The sequence below is a fragment of the Vipera ursinii genome (genome assembly GCF_947247035.1).
Source record: "Vipera ursinii genome assembly, chromosome: 7".
Taxonomy (NCBI): Eukaryota; Metazoa; Chordata; class Lepidosauria; order Squamata; family Viperidae; genus Vipera; species Vipera ursinii.
Genome location: NC_139521.1, coordinates 74,402,642 through 74,423,600, shown reverse-complemented (window position 1 = coordinate 74,423,600; position 20,959 = coordinate 74,402,642). Strand labels below are relative to the sequence as shown.

The following is a 20,959-nucleotide window of genomic DNA, read 5'->3' as shown; positions in this document are numbered from 1 at the left end:
GCTTTCTGGGCGACCAATCAGCTCTTTGCACCATTACTTTAATTTTATTACGTTTTACAAGCTCACTAAATGAAAGAACACAAAAAAAACCCAACCCAACTTGATGGGGATCACGTCACACACGGACAAATGTCCTCTTTTCAGCTTCAATACATGACATCAATCACTGGATCCTACTGTGATCTGATTGGCTCATTGCCAAAACAAGATGACGCCCGATTGGCTCCCTAAACGCTCGTGCTGATTGGCTACGATCAGATGGAGGAAAGCTACCCGAGATCAACCTAAGCAAGTTGTGCTTCCGTTTTCCGGTGATTTGGATGTAACTTTTCATAGAATACAGGGCAGATAATTGAGCAAACTTTGTTGCATTACGTTCTCGATTAAATTATCTTTCCATTGATATGGCTGAGGATTAATCTTATTTTAACTGGGGTTTTATTTATACAGGGACAAATTTAATTTTTTTTAAACTTGTTTTTAACTTTTGTATTTTGGTTTTTAATTACCCTGTAAACCGCCCTGAGTCCTTCGGGAAAGGGCGGTATATAAATGTAATAAAATAAATAAATAAATAAATAAATAAATAATTTTAAGGTACTACTCCAAAAAAAAAAAAAAAAAAAAAGAGAGAGAGAAAGTGGTGTTATTAGCCACCAAACCTCAAAAATACACTTTTCCCCAAAGGTTTCCACAATTTTGGCCACTACTGAACATGCCAGCGATACTAGGCAACATCAAGAGAACGGTGGCAAAGGGAGGGAGAGAAATAAAAATTATATGAATGAAACCCCGAACAGTTCTGTCTATTTAAAGAATCAGACTCAACAAATTTCCTCCGAAGCCGGCCTTCAAAGGAAGAGATTGTCAGGGATTGCGCAGTGTCAAAATGCAAGAATTGGCATATTCTCGTTTAAATATTCACCACCACGTGAATTCCCGCAGCTTTGAAATGGCAACAGATCCAACACAAAGTGCAGTACTTAAACACAGCTCGACTTACAACGCTGGGCTCGGCGGCTGATCGAAATTACAACTGCACGGGGGAAAATGTAACTTATGACCTGCTTTTCATGGTTACGACCTTTGCAGCACCCCAGGGTTTACGTGATCAAAATTCGGATGCATACAGTGACCGGTTCATATTTACGACGGGGTGTGTGTGTGTCACCTGATCCCCCTTTGCGACGTTCCGACAAGCAATCTCAATGGGGGGGGGAGCCCGATTCCTGTAACAACCGGGTTACTTAGCATATCAACCGAAGTGATTCACTTAACGACGGTCTCAAGAAAGCTGGGCCAAACGCGCTTCACCAATGTCTCGCTCAGGAACGGAAACTTCGGGCTCAAACTACGTTAAGTCGTAGGTTTTGTTCTTTTTTTTTTTTTTGCAAAAGTTGCAAGGGGACGCATTTTTGCACGAAGGTGCAAGCAGCATCCCTTTGCAAGAGAAGGCGGCGGCCGCGGTCACGTTTAACCGCCCGTGGAGGAAATGTTCCCTCCGTCGGGTAGGTTTCGTTTGTAAAACAAAGGAGGCCTCATATCAAACCTGCCCGTACCGATTTTACAAAAATACGTTCCCCACCCTTCCTGTCCCTGAGTGTTTGCTTCGGCAGCCACTTTTAACATCCAGTTTTTTGGTGCGTGGGTAATTTCAGACGACAGCAGAAATCATCCGTAACGTGCTTCACGCAAGCCGGGATTGGATCGTTTCCTGGTTCGAGTGGGAACTTTTTTAATTCCTGGATCCCGGTGCAATTTGCGAGTTATTTTCTTCATCTTCTTCCTCCTCCCCTCCCGTCCACACAACCTCTTTTAATGCGCCGTTATTTTGCCCCTAGAGATGGCCAGGGACCCTTTTTTTGGTCCCCGATGACTTCAACATTATTTTGGGAGCTGAAGAACGTGGGAGTGAGAGAGAGAGAGAGAGAGAAAGGTTGAAGTCGTTGCTTCTTGTCGGGCCTTCTAGTGCTTTGGAGCAGGGGTCCCCAACCCCTGGTTTGTGGACCGGTACCGGGCCGCGGCACGCCTGCAACCGGTCCACACAAACAAACAAAGCTCCATCCGTGGGATGCAGGCAGCACACAAAACCACGCGGTCTCGGTCCGCGGGAAAACCTCTCTCTCCACGGAACCGGTCCCTAGTGCCCAAAATGTTGGGGGCCTCTGCTTTGGAGGATAGGTGGACCCCCCCACTTCTTTGTGGCAGCCCCTCAAATATTGGAACACTGCTATCCTGTCGGTCCGTTTCCCCGCCCCCCGGCCGCCCTTCTTTTCATTAAACTAGACACAGCCGTAAGAAACAAGTCAATCAATCAATCCATATGCCAGGCAGCCCGAAGCTAATTTGAAATGGGTCCCTGTGCATTTTTTTTAAAATCCCATTTATATCCCGCCCTTCTCCGAAGACTCAGGGCGGCTTACAATTTAACCACAAACCAATGTGCTTAGCAGTAGCCTTCATTCTATGTATATGCCTGCTTATTAGGGCTTTCGCCCGCCCCCCAAGTGGCATTATTACAAAGTCAGCTTAATTGCCCCCAACAATCTGGGTCCTCATTTTACCTACCTTGGAAGGATGGAAGGCTGAGTCAACCTGGAGCCTGGTGGGACTCGAACCTGCGCTAATTGCAGGTAGCTGGTGTTACTTAAGGAGGCATCAGCCCACTGCTCCACCGTCTCTTGCGACCTGACGGGGATGCTACTGCGAGGCAAGGGCGATGGTGAAGGAGGAGAAGGCTGACTCACCTTAGCATGTACAGAACAATAATAATAAATACTATGACGAGCAAGGAGGACAGGGCCACCATTACGGCGATGATGGGCGTTTCGTCTGGGAAGAGAAGAGAGAGGAAAAAAAAACAGAGCGATTTGAGGAGGTGGGTTTCCGGCTTCGCCAATGGCGACGATCATCATTTCAAAGCATTTTTTTAGGGAGGGGGGCAAAAGGTAAGTTGGCAGGTGAGCCAGAGCTTTGAAGGGATGGAAACGAAAAGCCGATTTTCACCCCACCCCTAAAGCACCTTCCGACAGCCAAACGCTCTGCAGGGATGTGTTTCAGAGCAAGTGAGAGCAACTTGGGTCTAGTGGTTAAAGCAGCTGGCTAGGAAAAAAAAGTGGAGGGCCATGAATTCGAGTCACGCCTTAGGCGTGAAAGCCGGCTGGTTGACTTTGGGACAATCACCAGGAGATGGGGAGTTCTAGTCCCAGCTTAGGGCCTGAAAGCCGGCTGGGTGGCTTTGGATCAATCACCCGGAGACGGTGAGTTCTAATCCCGGCGCCTTAGCCATGAAAGCTGGCAGGAATACTTTTGAGTCAATCACTAGGAGAAGGTGAGTTCTAGTTCCTCCGTAGGCATGAAAGCCAGCTGGGTGACTCTGGGTCAATCACCAGGAGACGGTGAGTTCTAGTCCCGCCTTAGCCATGAAAGCTGGCAGGATTACTTTTGAGTCAAATCACTAGGAGAAGGTGAGTTCTAGTTCCTCCGTAGGCATGAAAGCCAGCTGGGTGACTGGGTCAATCACCAGGAGACGGTGAGTTCTAGTCCCAGCTTAGGCATGAAAGCCAGCTGGCTTTGGATCAATCAGTTGGAGACGGTGAGTTCTAGTCCCGCCTTAGCCATGAAAGCTGGCAGGATTACTTTTGAGTCAATCACTAGGAGAAGGTGAGTTCTAGTTCCTCCGTAGGCATGAAAGCCAGCTGGGTGACTCTGGTTTAACCAGCAGGATCTGGTGAGTTCTCATCCCGCCTTAGCATTTTAGGTAGTTGGATGACTTTGGGCCAATCGCCAGGAGACGGTGAGTTCTAGTCCCACCTTAGGCATGAAAGCCACCTGGGCGACTTTGGGCCAGTCCCTCTCCCTCAGCCAACCCACCTCGCAGGGTTGTTGTTGTGGGGGGAAATAGGAGGAGGAAGGTGTGTCGATATATTTGCCCCTTTGAATTATTTGTTAAAAAAATAAAGGTAATGAAATAAACATAACAACAGAAGCAGCTTTTGATCCAGGCAGTCCTCAATTTACAATGATTTGTTTAGTGACCATTCAGTTAAAATGGCACCCAGAAATGTGAATCCTGACTGCTGTTAACCCGACCGTTGCCGGATCCCCGTGGTCAGATGATCGAAATTCAGACCCTCGGCAACTGACTGATGTTTGTGGCAAGGATAGTGTCCTGGGATCACGTGATTCCTCTTTTGCGACAAGCAAAGCCAACGGGGGCAAGCCAGATTCACTTAACGACCTCCCTTCCTGACTTAACAACTTCAGCGATTTGCTGAACAACTCAGGGCAAGGCAGGTCGTAAAACGAAGCCAACGCTCCCGTAACAACTGCATCGCTGAGCGGCAGAAATTTCGGGGATCGATTGTTCATTTAATGACCGTTCAAAGTTACAGCAGCACCAACGGGAGTGGCTTACGACCGTTTTTCACACGACCGTTGCAGCATCCCCGCGGTCGCGTGATTTACCTTCAGAGGTGACTGACTCACATTTACGATGGGGATTGCGGCATCCCGAGGGGGGTGTCACGTGTTCCCCTTTTTGCGACTTTCAGACAAGCAAAGTCAATGGGGGGGGGGTTTTGGGGAGAAAGCCGGATTCACTTAACGATGGCGTTACAAATTTTAACAATGGCAGCAATTCAGTTTAACAACCGTGGCAAGGAAAAGTCACAAAACGGGGCCAAGCTGGCTTAACAAATTTCTCACTTAGCCACGTAAAAATTTTGTGGTCGTTACATCGAGGGCTGCCCGTACACACCAACCCTGAAAGGTGGAGTTTGTTTCCAGATTTCTGGGTTGACCCACTGACTCTCTCTCTCCGATTGAAGTTTGAGGAATTGTAATAATAATCATAATCATAATCATCATAATCATCATCATCATCATAATAATAATAATAATCATAATCATAATCATCATAATCATCATCATCATAATAATAATAATCATAATCATCATAATCATAATCATAATAATAATAGTCGGAAGGGACCTCGGAGGTCATCTAGTCCAACCCCCTGCTCAGGCAGGAAACTTGTTCCAAGTTTGAAACTGGGCTTCTTCTCTCCAAAGGCGCTTTATTTATTTCTTTAATGGAAAATTTTTAGATCCAAGGCGATTTTATTCTTACAATTAAAAACAAAAAAACCCCCCAAAACTCTTCCGGGCATGCTCGGAAGCAGCTGAGACCGTGCTTTTTTCTCTGTGTGTGTGTGTGTATTTTTTGTGTGCGGTGTGGTTTTGTTTTTGTTTTTTTTTTTTTTTGCAGAACGAACAGTTCCCTCCCTCTTCCCCAAAACAGAAAGAAAAGGGGAGGGGGGGAGGGAAACTTTTTCTTTTTTTTGCAAGCCTGCAGCGCTGCAAAGGGCTCCGGTTGAAACGCAGGCGTGCGTGACAGGTTTGCCAAGGAACTGCCGGCTGGCTTGAAAAGCTGAGGGGGGGGGCGGTTTGGACCCTGACCCTGTGACCCCGGTGGGGAGAGGGGAAGGACAGGGCAGCAGGCAGAAAGCAACCAGAGAAGACAGAAATAAACCAGCTGGCAGAACCACGCTCTCTCGGCTTCCTGCCTGCCCTCAACGGCAGCTGCCCAAGAAGAGAAAGGAGGGAAGGGGGCGGGAGGGAAGAGAAAATAAAAAAAAGAAGGGAAGGAAGGAAAAGGGCAGGGGAAGGGAGGGGAGGAAATGGGAGGGAAGGAAAAGAGAAGGGAAGGAAAAAGGGAATGAAAGGGAGAGGAAGAGGAAGAAGGAGGGAGAGGAAAGGGAGGGGAAGGAAGGAAAAGGGGAGGGGAAGGGAGGGGAGGAAATGGGAGGGAAGGAAAAGAGAAGGGAAGGGAAGGAAACAAAAAGGAAGGGAAGAGAAGGGAAAAGGGAATGAAAGGAAGAGGAAGAGGAAGAAGAAGAGGGAGGGAGGGAGAAGAAAGGGAGGGGAAGGGAAGGAGGGAAATGGGAGGGAAGCAAAGAGAAGGGAAGGAAACAAAAGGGAAGGGAAGGGAGAGGAAGAGGAAGAGGGAGGGAGGGGAAAGAAGGAAAAGGGGAGGGGAAGGGAGGGGAGGAAATGGGAGGGAAGCAACGGAAAGAAAAGAAGGGAAGGGAAGGGAAGGGAAACGGAGGGAAGAAAAGGGAATGAAAGGGAGAGGAAGAGGAAGAGGGAGGGGGAGGAAAGGGAGGGGAAGGAAAAGGGGAGGGGAGGAAATGGGAGGGAAGCAAAGGGAAGGGAAGCAGAGGAAAGAAAAAAAGGAAGGGAAGGGAAGCAAAGGGAAGGGAAACGGAGGGAAGAAAAGGGAATGAAAGGGAGAGGAAGAGGAAGAGGGAGAGGAAGAGGAAAGGAAAGGAAAGGAAGAAGAGAGAGTGGGCTCCCAACAAACAAAGCCTACGCTCTTGTAATTCTGAACGGTCGCTAAATGAACGACTGCAAGCTGAGGAGGTGGTACAAGCTTGGGCATCAATAAATTGCTAGGCTGCCTTCCGTTTCCCCCACTGTGACTTGCAGCCCCCCAGACCTCATGAACGTGAGGTGGGTGGCCGTATAAATTGAAATTTTTTTTAAAAAAAGTACGTTCCTCCTTAAAGGATGCCTTTCCAACTCTCCTATGCTCAGGGAAATCTCAGAAAAGCTTAGCCAAACAGGGTGGGGAAAGTCCTGTGGCTTAATAAAATACAATATTCCAAAGCAATGATGAAATATACATATATATATAAATATATATATTTAACCAAAAGATTTACAACAGATTTGCCAAGGTGAAGAGGATCAGCTTACCTCGTCGAGGTTCCGAGTCATCTGAATAAACGCAAAAAAAAAAAAAAAGAAAAAGAAAATTCAGAATAACTCCAGGCCTCCTATGGTGGCTAATCAAACCAGGATTAACTAGAGTGAAAGCCCAGTAAAAAACAGTTATGTGCTATTCAGGTTTCCTCTTATTTGTAGAGCTGGAGGTAATTTATAGCCACTCACTGCTGGGTTTTACTGCACTTTTCCCAAATCCCCTTTTAACCTCATCTGAACATCTGGAAGTCCAAAGGCAGATGTGCAGAAAAGGGCTCCCGTTCTTTTTCCTGCCATTTCTCATCGCCTCTGGCAACCAAGAATAAAATCTCCATATTTGCTTTAATCAGACTTGGGGTCAAGCGGGAAAAACCAGGAAAAATGGGCAGTTCAAATGAAGACAGGTAGTCCTCCGCTTACAACAATTCATTTAGCGACCACTTGAAGTTGCAACGGCACCGTACAAAGGACCATGTTTCACATTTATGGCTGCTGCAGCGGCTCCAAGAGCATGGGATCAAAATTCAGACCCTTGGCAACTTGACTCGCATTTATGACGGTTGCAGTGCCCCATGTGATTCCCCCTTTTGCGACCCTTCTGACAAGCAAAGCCAGATTCACTGAACAACCGTGTGTGACTAACAACTGCAATGATTCACTGAGCAAATGTGGCAAGGAAGGTCGTAAAAATGGGGGCAAAAACTCACTTAACAACTGTCTCGCTTAGCAATATAAGCGTTAGGCTCGATTGTGGTCCTAAGCCGAGGACTACCTGCCTAAAGGTTTATTGCTTATGCTCTCTACAGGAATCTGAACTGCTAACGGTCAAAGCGAATTGGCGGTAGACAAGAGTCAATGGAATTCGAGAACTCTTGTGATCGCAAAGGGATTCGAGACTACGGGTGCGTTTAACCTCTCCGTCTCTCCATCCGTTTCAGCCTGGTGACCTCCTGCGCTGGGAAAATTTAATTCATTTTTTACCCCGCACCCCAGGAACCTCTTTTGCCTCAAGTGGAGAGCAACTCACGAGGAGCAAAAACAGCCCACTAGTAGTTGCAGGTGGTCCTCGATTTACAGCAGTTCATTTAGCGACCGTTCGAAGTTACAACAGGACTGAAAAAAGTACCGTATGACCACTTACGACCGTTGCAGCATCCTCATGGTCATGGGATCAAAATTCGGACACTTGGCAACCGACTCGCCTTTATGATGGTCGCCGTGTCCCGGGGTCACGTGATTTCCCCTTTTGCGACCTTCTGACCAACAAATTCAATGGGGGAAGCCAGATTCACTTCACAAGCGGGTTACCACCTTAACAACCGCAGGGCTTCACGCAACAGCTGTGGCGAGAAAAGTCGTCAAATGGGGCAGGACACACTTAACAAACGTCTCACTTAACAACGGAAATTTGGAACTCGATTGTGGTCACAAGCCGAGGACTCCCTGGTACTAAATATTTACGAAATAACATTTACTAATCTTTCCAAGGTTGTCGTTGTTGTTTTTGCTAGTGCATTTCTGGTGGACCTTAACAACTGCCAAAAGTTCACTTAACAAGTGGGGCAAGACACGTGGTAAAATGGGCATTTTTCACCTAACCGATGTCTCGCTGAACAACAAACATTTTCAGCTAAAATGTTGAGGACAACTTTTCCTTTTTGCAATTTTTCCCCCATTTCAATCTTTCTTTGAAAGGCAGCAACTAGATGTTAATGGGTCAAACAATTCAGTTTTCTATTTTTTTAAAAGAATGGTCACGCCACACTTGAAATTAAAATATCGGCCACTGTTTTAAGATGCCTTTCTTGGTTGATCCTCTTTGCACAGATCTGCCCGGCTTTTACAAGGGGCTGCATAATCAGTTGTGTTAACTGCCTGCGGTAATTCTTAAACACCTTTTCTCCTGGTAAGTCCCCACCGCTATCTCAAACCGCAGGAGATACAAAATTAGAATTTTCTCCCCCAGGTTAAATGGAACAGGATTATCTGCCGGAAAATTATATCTGGAAATTCTCTGAAACCCCTTGCTGTTTGTGACGAGCCTGAATATTTTCCAGAGTCAGCAGATACGTGTAACTTATCTAACTGAAGCTCATTTATCTACTAAGAGAGAAAAAAAATACACCAATCCCCAAATTTAAAAAAATCTTAAAATTTCCTTTACGTCTGTCCGTGTAGCTCCTGGGCTTATGACTTGAAATTTGAATTTTCAAGAAGCCATTACAATGGATACCTGGGAAAAGATTTGGGTGAGAAATGTAAAATTCACGCAAGCTCAAAATTTAAGAGAGAACTTTTATAAAATGTTTTATAGGTGGCATTTAGATCCTAAAAAACTAGCAAGTATGTATCCGAATTGCCAGCCTAAATGTTGGAGGTGTGGTGGTGAAGATGCAACGTATTTTCATATATGGTGGACCTGTAAAAAGGTTAAAGCATTTTGGATTAAAATTTGGTGGAATATGCAGAAGATATTTAAGAAAAGGATAAAGTTTTGTCCGCAATTGTTTTTACTGGGTATTATTACTGACACTACTGTTGTGGATACTAAGTTGATGTTGAATTTAATTACGGCAGCAAGACTTTTAGTAGGTCAATATTGGAAGAAGGAAGAACTGCCGACTATAGAAGAATGGACTTTAAAAGTTTCCAACCTGGCGGAAATGGCAAAGATCTCGGCGTATTTGAAAGAACATTCGCAACAGAGATATACTGTGGAGTGGAAAAAATGGATGGATTACATCCAGAATAAATATGGGACGAAAAAGTTTCATTTAGCATTTGAATAAGTATTGATGTGATATTTATAGTGCTTGTAGTTATTCTATAAGAGTTAAAGTGCGATAGATTTAATAGTTTATTGTTGTTTGCATATGGTAGATTATGATTGTTTCTACTTTTATACCTTGCATTTAGCTCTGGGAAGTTGGGGAGAGGGGAGGGGGAGGGAGGGAGGTGTTGGGGAGGGTTGGGAAGAGGGGAGGGGGGTGGGAGGGGTTTTGTTTTGTTTTGTTAAAAATAAAATGTACTGTAAAACTTTTCAATTAAAAAAAAAGAAATTTGAAGAAAAAATAGAAATTTAATATATATCAAATGGGAGGTGACGACACAATCCAGGTTAGGGGATCCGTCGCAGTTGGAATTCAATTTTTTTAAAAAAAGGTACAGATAGTCCTCGGCTTACGGCTACAATTGAGGCCGTAACTTCTGTCGCTAAGGGAGACGGTGTCAATCTGAGTTTTCTCCCATTTTACCCCTTTTCTTGCCACGGTTGTTAAGGAATCTGCTGCAGTTGTCAAGTGAGTAACCTGGTTGTGAAGTGGCTCCCCCCCCCGTGGACTTTGCTTGTCAGACTGTCGCAAAAGGTGCTGGTGATGACCTATAAAGCCCTACATGGCTTGGGTCCGGGATATCTGAGGGAACACCTGCTGCCGGCATCAAGTTCCCTTCGTCCAGTGCGCTTCCACAGGGAGGGTCTTCTCAGGGTGCCACCGGTAAGAGATTGCCGGCGGACGACACCCAGGGATAGGGCCTTCTCAGGCATATGGTGTTAGCCTACAATGTTGGGTTGAAAATATATTAACCATAATGCTATGTCTTTAAGTTGTTAATTGGCCAATGGGTGTGTAAGTGTTCTCATGGCCATAAGACACAGGTCTGCAACCTGCGGCTCCGGAGCCGCATGCGGCTCTTTCAGCCGTCTCCTGTGGCTCCCAGTCCTCTGCCATGTGTAGTCAAAAAAAAAAAGTGGGACTAAAAAAGTTCAACCAATCAATTCAAATATGCAGGGTAAGTGCATATCTCGCCTTGGCTCCACTCTTCAGTCAAACCCTGTTCTGCGCATGTGCGCATGTACACACATTTTTTGCGGCTCCCAGTTTTTCCTTTTGTGAGGGAACCAGTTCCGAGTGGCTCTTTCACTGTTTCAGGTTGCTGACCCATGCCATAAGAGGAAGCTAGGAACATAGCTTCTCTCTCTCTGAATTCACTGATCTCTACTATTACTGTTTTTGCTCTGCTGTTGGTTTACTACTGTTGTAACCTGAACTGTGTATTGACCTCTGGACCGGTAAGAAGACTTTGTGTTTTGGATTACTCCTTGGACTGTTGCTATTGTTTATGACCTGGACTGTTTATTTTTTGACTGTGCATTTTTGTCTTTACACCACCTCAAAAGTAAACTACTTTTTGTTTTTATAACTCAGTGTATTCTTGTGTGACTTTTACTACTCTCAGTACCCTTCCTTGTCTGTGCAACTCTTTGGTAGCACAAGGAGACCTCTGCACAACAAATTCCTTAAAAGGGGCGCCTGCCCTTTGGAACCAGCTGCCAATAGAGCTGAGGACTGCCCCAGACCTCTGTTCATTCCGCCGGGACCTGAAGACCTGGCTCTTCGAGCTTTCTGGCCCAGGCTGAGGATCAATTTTATTTTAACTGGGGTTTTACTTATACAGGGATAAATTTAATTTTTTTTTAAACTTGGTTTTTTAACTTTTGTATTTGGGTTTTTAATTACCCTGTAAACCGCCCTGAGTCCTCCGGGAAAGGGCGGTATAGAAATGTAATAATAAAATAAAAATAAATAAATAAAATAAAAGGGGGATCACGTGATCCCGGGACGCTGCGACCGTCGTTAAGTACCAGTCAGTTGCCAAAAGGCCTGAATTTTGATCATGTGACCCTGGGGGATGTTGCGACGGTCGTGTGGAAAATGGTCGTAACTCACTTTTTCCAGGGCTGTTGGGTGAGTTTGAACGGTCACTACGCTAACTGTCGCTAAGTCGAGGACTAGCTGAAAACGGCTTTCTGGGGATTCTAGCAAACATTTATGATTACCTAAGGACCTTCACATAGATGAAACCTCTTTTTTTTCCCTTTCACCCCCCCCCCTTCTGCACACATTCCTGGGGCTTTGCCCTAGCCTTGCAAGCCGTGGCTATCCAAACGTCCCCAAGATCATAAAGTTTCATAGTAGCTTTAGAAAAGAGACGTTGTTTCCGAGAACGAGAATCTCTTGATTAAATAGTAAGAGAATTCAAAGAAATAAAATAAAAGGCACTCACCAGCACCTCGTGGAATATCAGCTGTAAATAGAAAACATTCAGCATCATTTCTCAAGGCTTTTATGGCTCTCTATAAATTGGCTGGTGTTTTTTTTCATTTTTTTTAAAAAAAAATATTAATAAAAGTCTACGTACGTCCTTGCCGTAAGGTCTCCACCTCCTCCCCTAGAATTTTTCTTTTGTTTCTTTTCTCGGTGAAGAATTCTGTACTCTCTTCAAAGTCACACCCTGGTTTGTTCAGTTACGTTCTTTCTGTGATGAATGCTGCACTTCTTTCCACGATTTTGACACTGTGGCTCTGAGTTCGAGTTCTGCCTTAGGCGTGAAAGCCGGCTAGGTGACTTTGGGACAATCACCAGGAGACGGTGAGTTTTAGTGCCGCCTTAGGCATGAAAGCTAGCTGGGTAACTTTGGGCCAATCACCAGGAGACGGTGAGTTCTAGTCCCTCCTTAACCATGAAAGGTAGCTAGGTAACTTTGGGGCAATCATCAGGAGATGGTGAGTTTAATCCCGCCTTAGGCTTGAAAGCCAGCTGGGTGACTCTGGGGCAATAACCAGGAGGTGGTGAGTTCCAATCCCGCCTTAGGCTTGAAAGCTGGCTGACTGAGGTTGTGCCAATCACCAGGAGATGGTGTGGGCTAGCCCACTCTTAGGCATGAGAAAGAAAAATTGGGCAACTTTGGGTCAATCACTTGCTCTCAGTCCAGCCCACCTCACTGGGTTGTTGTGGCAAAAAGAGGAGGAAGGAGTAGTATGTATGATTGCCACCTTGAGTTACTTGTGGAATAATAAAGGCAGGAGTAACATTAGTCTGTCTGTCTGTCTGTCTATCTATCTTTGTCTGTCTATCTATCTATCTATCTATCTATCTATCTATCTATCTATCTATCTATCTATCTATCTTAATACATAAATAAGTGATTCCATACTTGCGGTGTTAAAGGCTTGTGAAGTCACTAGTGCACTTGTGAAGTTGGCCTCCACCGTCATCAAGGTTTTATCTGTCGCGCTGACATTGGGAAGAAGTTCCGTGGCATTAGGTGGGACGGTGGTGGGCCCCGATGTAGGCGGCAGAGTCTTGTGTGACGTCGTTGCCGCTCTCACGCTGGGCACACTGACGGTGGCAGTGGTTGTGGCTTCCGGCACTTTCGGAGGCGGCTGGCTCTGTGCCACGGTCGGAGACCCGCCTGGTGACGTGGTGGGCCTCTTCATGGAACTGGTGGGTTTTGCACTACTCGACTGCGTACTGGCAGTTTTCACTAAACTGGTGGTGGGCAAGGGACTCTCGGTCGACGGATGTACTGGAAGAAAAGAATAAAGAGGCCACTTTCAAGATACACTGCTTTACCAAAGAGTATCTCACTCACTCCTGCAACTTGCAAAATTTATTTTATAGAATAGAACAGAACAGAATGGAATGGAATAGAATAGAATGCAGAGTAGAATAGAGTAGACTAGAACAGAATGCAGAACAGACTAGACTAGAATTCAAAGTGGAGTAGACTAGACTAGACTAGAAAGCAGAACAGAACAGAATAGAATGCAGACTAGACTAGACTAGAGAATGGAATGGAATGGAATAGAATAGAATAAGAAATAATAGAATAGAACAGAACAGAATAGAATGCAGATTAGACTAGACTAGAGAATGGAATGGAATGGAATGGAATGGAATGGAATGGAATAGAATAGAATAGAATAGAATAGAATAGAATAGAATAGAATAGAATAGAATAGAATAGAATAGAATAGAATAGAATAGAATAGAATAGAATAGAATAGAAATTGGATATAGAATAGAGTAGAGTAGAGTAGAATAGAATAGAATAGAATAGAATAGAATAGAATAGAATAGAATAGAATAGAATAGAATAGAATAGAATAGAAATTGGATATAGAATAGAATAGAATAGAATAGAATAGAATAGAATAGAATAGAATAGAATAGAATAGAATAGAACAGAATAGAAAATGTATGGAATAGAATAGAAAATATATAGAACAGAATAGAATAGAAAATATATAGAATAGAATAGAATAGAATAGAATAGAATAGAATAGAATAGAATAGAATAGAATAGAATAGAAAATATATGGAATAGAATAGAAAATATATAGAATAGAACAGAACAGAATAGAATAATGATAAGACTAGAATAATGATAATAGAATAGAATAGAAAATATATAAAACAGAATAGAATAGAAAATATATAGAATAGAATAGAACAGCAATAGCCCTTAGACTTATATACCACTTCACAGTGCTTTACAGCCCTCTCTAAGCAGTTTGCAGAGTCAGCCTATCTCCCCCAACGATCAAGGTCCTCATTTTAGTTACCTCGGAAGGATAAAAGGCTGAGTCAACCTTGAGCCCCGCCAGGACTGAACTGCTGGCGGTGGGCAGTTTTTGCCTGCAATACTGCATCTAACCACTGCGCCACCATGGCTCTTATGCAGGTGTAAACTCTGAAAAGGCTAGATCAGGTGCAGGCAACCTTGGCTCTTTTATGCCTCGTGGACTTCAACTCCCAGAATTCCTGAGCCAGCCACGCTGAGAGGAAAGGGGAGAGGTTTCCAAGCTGAGCCATGCTGGCTCAGGAATTCTGGGAGTTGAAGTCCACGAGGCATAAAAGAGCCAAGGTTGCCTACCCCTGGGCTAGATCTACAGAACATCCTTTCACAGTCTTATCACGGAGAAGACAAGTACATACTTAGAAATGGAGAGATATTGTTACTGACAGCCGAGAACAGACATACGCCTAAAAGATCTTGTCACGTCTACATTTAGCCCATCTCCCCACCACCACCACCACTATCACCCCCCCAAAAGAAACTACAGGTAACTCACCTGTTGTTATATTGGCAACACCTAAGTATGTTAAGCAGCTGCTGAATAGGATAACAAGGAAGCATATACCCATATTGGCCTGAAAAATAAAAAAAAAATCTCTGTTAGCGATCCAGAAAACAATAATTCCCAAGGCTTAAAACTACTCTGGTGGCACCAAACTATTAAAAACAACAATAACAATAACAGAGTTGGAAGGGACCTCGGAGGTCATCTAGTCCAAGTCCCTGCTCAGGCAGGAAACCCTATACCATTTCAGACAAATGTCCTGTCCAGTCTCTTCTTAAAAACTTCCAGTGTTGGAGCATTCACAGCTTCTGGAGGCAGGTTGTTCCACTGGTTAATTCTTCTAACTGTTAGGAAGTTTCTCCTTAGTTCCAGGTTGCTTCTCTCTTTGGTTAGTTTCCATCCGTTGCTTCTTGTCCTGCCTTCAGGCGCTTTGGAGAAGAGCTTGACTCCCTCTTCTTTGGGGCAGCCCCTGAGATACTGGAAGATTGCTATCATGTCCCCCCTCGTCCTTCTCTTTATTAAACTAGACATACCCAATTCCAGCAACCGTTCCTTATATGTTTTATCCTCCAGTCCCCTGATCATCTTTGTTGCTCTTCTCTGCACTCTTTCTAGAGTCTCAACATCTTTTTTGCATCGTGGTGACCAAAACTGGATGCAGTATTCCAAGTGTGGCCTTACCAAGGCCTTGTAAAGTGGTATTAACACTTCACATGATTTTGATTCTATCCCTCTGTTAATGCAGCCTAGGACTGTGTTGGCTTTTTTAGCAGCTGCATCACACGGCTGGCTCCTGTTTAAGTGATTGTCCACTAGGACTCTGAGATCCCTCTCACAGTTGCTCCTATTGAGCAAGGTACCACCTATAGTACTATACCTGTGCATTTGGTTTTTCTTGCCTAAATGTAGAACCTTACTTGTTTCACCGTTGAATTTCATTTTGTTCATTTCTTGCAGATGTTTCATGGCCCAAACAGATTATACTGTCTAATGAGTAATACAAGCCAACATCCTTTTTTCAAATCAGCCTGCTGCAGAAACTTAAAAAAAGAGCATTTGAGAAAATATATTCCAAATTTCAGACAACTCGTTGAGAAGGGCGATGAGACCTCTATCAGAACAAACTCGATTCTTAGACTTTAAACGGCTTATAAATATCACACTCCAGGGACCGCAGTTAAAAAAGTGGAAATACTCCTTTGAACAGTGAAGGCCACTGTGGACAAATCTCTCTGAACAAATAACTTTTTTGTGTGTGCGCGCATTAAACCTTCTTTCTCCATGCATAATAGAGGACAGCCATAACTTGAAGGCTCAATGTTAATATGAAGGATTCAAAATATGGCAGAATCCATGTGGGATATATAGTCAGAAGCTAACTCGCCTTTATGATATTGCAGCAAAGCAGGAAAAAGCTGAAATTTTTGGGCTGAGGGGATATTTGCATAACAAAACCCAAATAAATAAATAAATAAATAAATATTACAGTTCTTTGTGATACTTACGCATTGCTAAATCAGTAGAGATTATAAAACACCTGACTGGATGAAAATCTTAATGGGTAAGGCATCCACAATAAATATAAACAAATCCAATAACCCACTACTAATCAAAGTTTATGTAAAGTTAAATCATAACATAAAGGTAAGCCATAATATAAAGTTTAATCATAGTGACGGTGTAAGTGTACAAGCAGTCCTTAACTTACAATCCTAACTTGAGCATAAAGTTTCCATCGCAAGTTAGGTGAGTTATGTATGCCCCATTTGGGGACCTTTTTCGCCACAACTGTTAAAGCGACGTTAAGTGAGTAACGTGACTGCGAAGTGAATCTGCCTTCCCTAATGCTTGTCCGAAAGTCACAAAACGTGATCAGTTGACCCTGGGCTACTGCGACCGTCGTAAGTACATGTCAGGAGCCAAGCATCTATCTGAGTTTTGATCATGTGATCACGGGGGTGCTGCAACGGCTAAGGGTGAAAAATCCGTTGCAAGTCGTTTTTTTTTCAGTGCTGTTGTAACTTCGAACAGTCACTAAACAAGTGGTTGTAAGTCAAAGTCACTCAGGTGCCTATAATGTCTAAGAATACTGTAGAATAACAGAGTTGGAAGGGACCTCAGAGGTCATCTAGTCCAACCCCCTGCTCAGGCAGGAAACCCTACCATTTCAGGTGAATAGAATAGAATAGAATAGAATAGAATAGAATAGAATAGAATAGAATAGAATAGAATGGAATGGAATGGAATGGAATGGAATGGAATGGAATGGAATGGAATGGGATGGGATGGGATGGGATGGGATGGGATAGGATATGGAATGGAATAAATAGAATAGAATAGGAATATGAAATGGAATAAATGGAATAGAATAGAATAGAATAGAATAGAATAGAATAGAATAGAATAGAATAGGATAGGATAGGATAGGATAGGATAGGATAGGATAGGATAGGATAGGATAGGATAGGATAGGATAGGATAGGATAGGATATGGAATGGAATAAATAGAATAGAATAGAATAGAATAGAATAGAATAGAATAGAATAGAATAGAATAGAATAGAAGGGACCTTGGAGGTCATCTAGTCCAGCCCCCTGCTCAAGCAGGAGAACCTATACTATTTCAGACAAGCGACTGTCCAGTCTCTTCTTAAAAACTTCCAGCGTTGGAGCATAGGGTTTCCAGCCTGAGCAAGGGGTTGGAGTAGGTCTCTTCCAACTTTATCATTATTATTATTGTTGCTATGGTTGTTGTTGCTATTATTATTAAAAGGCCCAAAAGGGGCTTTCAATTATAAAGGAATTTCTTTAGTGATTTTTTTCTATCGCAAGGGTTGTTAAAACTCGGTAATTGCTACCTCTTCTGTCCTTTCCAAAGCGGAGCAAATAAACGTCCCCGCTGCTGTTATCGTTTATTAAACTGGCCTGAAATGGGGCTGTAATCTGACCTGGGCTGACATGGGCGTTCCAATTTTCAGAGGCAAAGATGCAAAATGTTTCCCTATATACGGCTTAAAAATCATGACTTGGCTAATCTGTTCTCTCCTCCTGCTGGATAATCCGGTCAATGCTGACCCTCTCTCTCTTCAAATGAGTCTTTTTAATTAGATAATCTAAGTTAAATTTTAACGAGGCAGTCAGAGGAGCAGGCCTGCGCTATTTAACCGGCAAGAAAATGGGACTGCTTTCCACACAAGTTGTCAGCTTCCCACAATATTTTGGGGAAGGGAGGTAGTGAAAGAAATGGGGAGCAGCTAAATAATAATAATAAAAAACCTCTTTTATCCAAGATGCTGGAGAGATATGTCCCACCAGAGAACAACCATGCCCAGGCAGTCCTCGACTTACGACCGCAATTGAGGCCCCCCAGTTTCTGTCGCTAAGCGAGATGTGGGTTCAGTGAATCGTGAATCTTGTTTTGTGACCCTTTTCTGCCATGGTTGTTAAGTGAGTCGCTGCAGTCGTGAAGCTAGCAACGCCGTTGTTAAGTGGATCTGGCTCCCCCATGGACCTGGCGCGTCAGAAGGTCGTAAAACGTGACGGGACATGACGACCGTCAATAAATGCGTGTCCCTCACCAAGCCTCTGAATTTTGATGCCGTGACCCTGCCCGTGAGTGTGAAAAGGGGTGATAAGTCGCTTTTTTTTCAGTGCCGTTAACTTTGAGCAGACACTAAACAAACCGCTGTAAGTCGAGGACTACCTGGAATGGAATGAAATGGAATAGAATAGAAAATATAGAATAGAATAGAATAGAACAGATGGAAGGGAATGGAAAATTAGAATAGAATAGAATAGAATAGAATAGAATAGAATAGAATAGAATAGAATAGAATAGAATAGAATAGAATAGAAAAGAAAATATGAAATGGAATAGAATAGAAAATATGGAATGGAATGGAATAGAAAATATGGAATGGAATGAATAGAATAGAATAGAATAGAATAGAATAGAAAATATGGAACGGAATGGAATAGAATAGAATAGAATATATGGAATGGAATATAAAATATGGAATGGAATGGAATGGAATGGAATGGAATGGAATAGAATAGAATAGAATAGAATAGAATAGAATAGAATAGAATAGAATAGAATAGAATAGAATAGAATAGAATAGAAAATATGAAATGGAATGGAATATAAAATATGGAATGGAATGGAATGGAATGGAATAGAATAGAATAGAATAGAATAGAATAGAATAGAATAGAATAGAATAGAATAGAATAGCTGGAAGGGACCTTGGAGGTCTTCTAGTCCAACCCCCTGCTCAGGCAGGAGAACCTATATCATTTCAGACAAATGGCTGTCCAGTCTCTTCTTAAAAATTTCCAGTGTTGGAGCATTCACAGCTTCTGGAGGCAGGTTGTTCCACTGGTTAATTCTCCTCACTGTCAGGAAATTTCTCCTTCGTTCCAGGTAGGTTACTTCCTCCTGGCCTTATAAATCTATTTCTCTCCTTAAGTCCCCAACAGGAAATTTCTTTCTAACCAGCATCTGCAAAATATTTTAATAGGGGACAGAAAATCTGGGGGTGATGGGACCTATACCTTAAGTCAGGGGTCCCCAACCCCAGTTCCGTGGACCGGTACCGGTCCGTGGCATGCCAGCAACCGGTCTGCACGAACAAGCAAAGCCCCATCCGTGGGATGCAGGCAGCACACAAAACCACGCGGTCTCGGTCTGCGGAAAAACCTCTCTCCACGGAACCGGTCCCTGGCGCCCGAAAGGTTGGGGGCCTCTGCCTTAAGTTCTTCCTTTTTTATCTTCAAAGAACTTATCTTTTTCAGGAAAAAGTAAAATAAAATCAAAATCAGTATAACGTATTTAGTAGCCTGGTAAATACGGAGTGTCTTTATTAGCCTGGCTTGTTAGCCTAATAAATATACAGGTAGTTCTCGACTTACGACCGCAATTGAGGCCAACATTTCTGCTGCCACGTCAATTTTGCCCCGTTTTACCACCGTTCTAGCCACAGTTTTTGCCATGGAACACCGCGACCGTCACAAATACGAGTCAGCGGCCAAGAGTCTGAATTTTGATCATGTGACCACGGGGATGTTGTAAGGGCCCCAAGTGTGGAAAGTGCGGACTTTTTGTAACTTTGATGGGTCACTAAATGGATTCTTGTAAGTTGAGGACTATCTGTATTCCCAGAGAGGAGCCCGTGGGAGCTTCAGTCAAGAAAGGCAGGAGAAAATGAATCCTTGAGGGGGAAAAAAAATTGGATAGTAAAATATTATTCAAAGATGAAAGCCAGGATCCACAGGCGTTTTTTTTTTTTTGCCCAAATCCTTCCATTCCATCTCCCAATTCTGTCTTTGAAGGACAAAGCGTGGGTTCCGCCCACTTGGGAAAGGAGCCAATCCCTATCCAGGAGGATTGTGCAAGCCAATCAGATGCAATCCTGCCATTTTGTGCTCTGCTCACACTAAAGTGGAATTAAGTCTTCGTTGAGCTTCGGCCCATTCATACATTCCCATAGTTCCACTTCCTGGCAAGTCAAAGCGTTGGGGAGCAAAAAAATAATTTAGAAGTTCCTGGTAAAAAAAGGGACATTCCGGTGCATCAAGAATTATACGGATTTTTGTGTGTAAAAGAAGCAAACAAGGTCTTAAAAAAAAAAACTTTGAAACTTCCTGGTCCAAAAGATCAAATTACACTTTGTATCCTTTGCAGCATAATAAGGAGAAAGCTTAGTTCTTTTAATCAAAACATTCAGTCACCCGACTTCATTTGCTGATTTTGAGCATCTAAGTCAGGGGCCTTCAAACTTGGCCCTCTTATGACTTGTGGACTTCTGGGAGTTGAAGTCCACAAGTCATAAAAGGGCCGAGTTTGAAGACCTCTGATAAAGACTTTAAGAGGAGTGGACTTCAACTCCCAGAATCCCTCAGCCAGCGTGCCTGGCTGAGGAATTCTGGGAGTTGAAGTCCACAAGTCATAAAAGGGCCGAGTTTGAAGACCTCTGATAAAGATTTTAAGAGGAGTGGACTTCAACTCCCAGAATCCCTCAGCCAGCGTGCCTGGCTGAGGAATTCTGGGAGTTGAAGTCCACAAGTCATAAAAGGGCCAAGATTGAAGGTCCCTGATCTAAGTGCAATCCTTAATTTGGCATTTATCCAAATTAACAGTGCATATTTGACTTTCTTCCCTGTAAAGTTTGAAGAATGTTCCTCATGCAACCCAACATCACCTCTTCACAGATAGTCCTCAACTTACAATAGCTTGTTTAGCGACTGAAACGGCACTGAAAAAAGTGACTT

General features: G+C 43.5%; 1 protein-coding gene across 3 annotated transcripts in view; it reads right to left on the bottom strand.

Moving 5' to 3' along the window:
- PTPRA (protein tyrosine phosphatase receptor type A) overlaps positions 1-20,959 on the bottom strand; it is a 115,797-nt gene that overhangs the window by 33,977 nt on the left and 60,861 nt on the right. For 2 of the 3 annotated variants that reach the window (XM_083367135.1, XM_083367137.1), the window contains exons 3-7: positions 14,681-14,759; positions 12,760-13,131; positions 11,830-11,850; positions 6,760-6,780; positions 2,748-2,832 (exon numbers count right to left, since the gene is read on the bottom strand). In XM_083367135.1, the coding sequence (XP_083223261.1) occupies positions 2,748-2,832; positions 6,760-6,780; positions 11,830-11,850; positions 12,760-13,131; positions 14,681-14,753 (572 nt within the window). In that variant the 5' untranslated portion in view covers positions 14,754-14,759. Of the gene's footprint in view, positions 1-2,747; positions 2,833-6,759; positions 6,781-11,829; positions 11,851-12,759; positions 13,132-14,680; positions 14,760-15,606; positions 15,616-20,959 lie in introns of those variants that run through there. The other variant, XM_083367136.1, reaches the window with a different exon arrangement.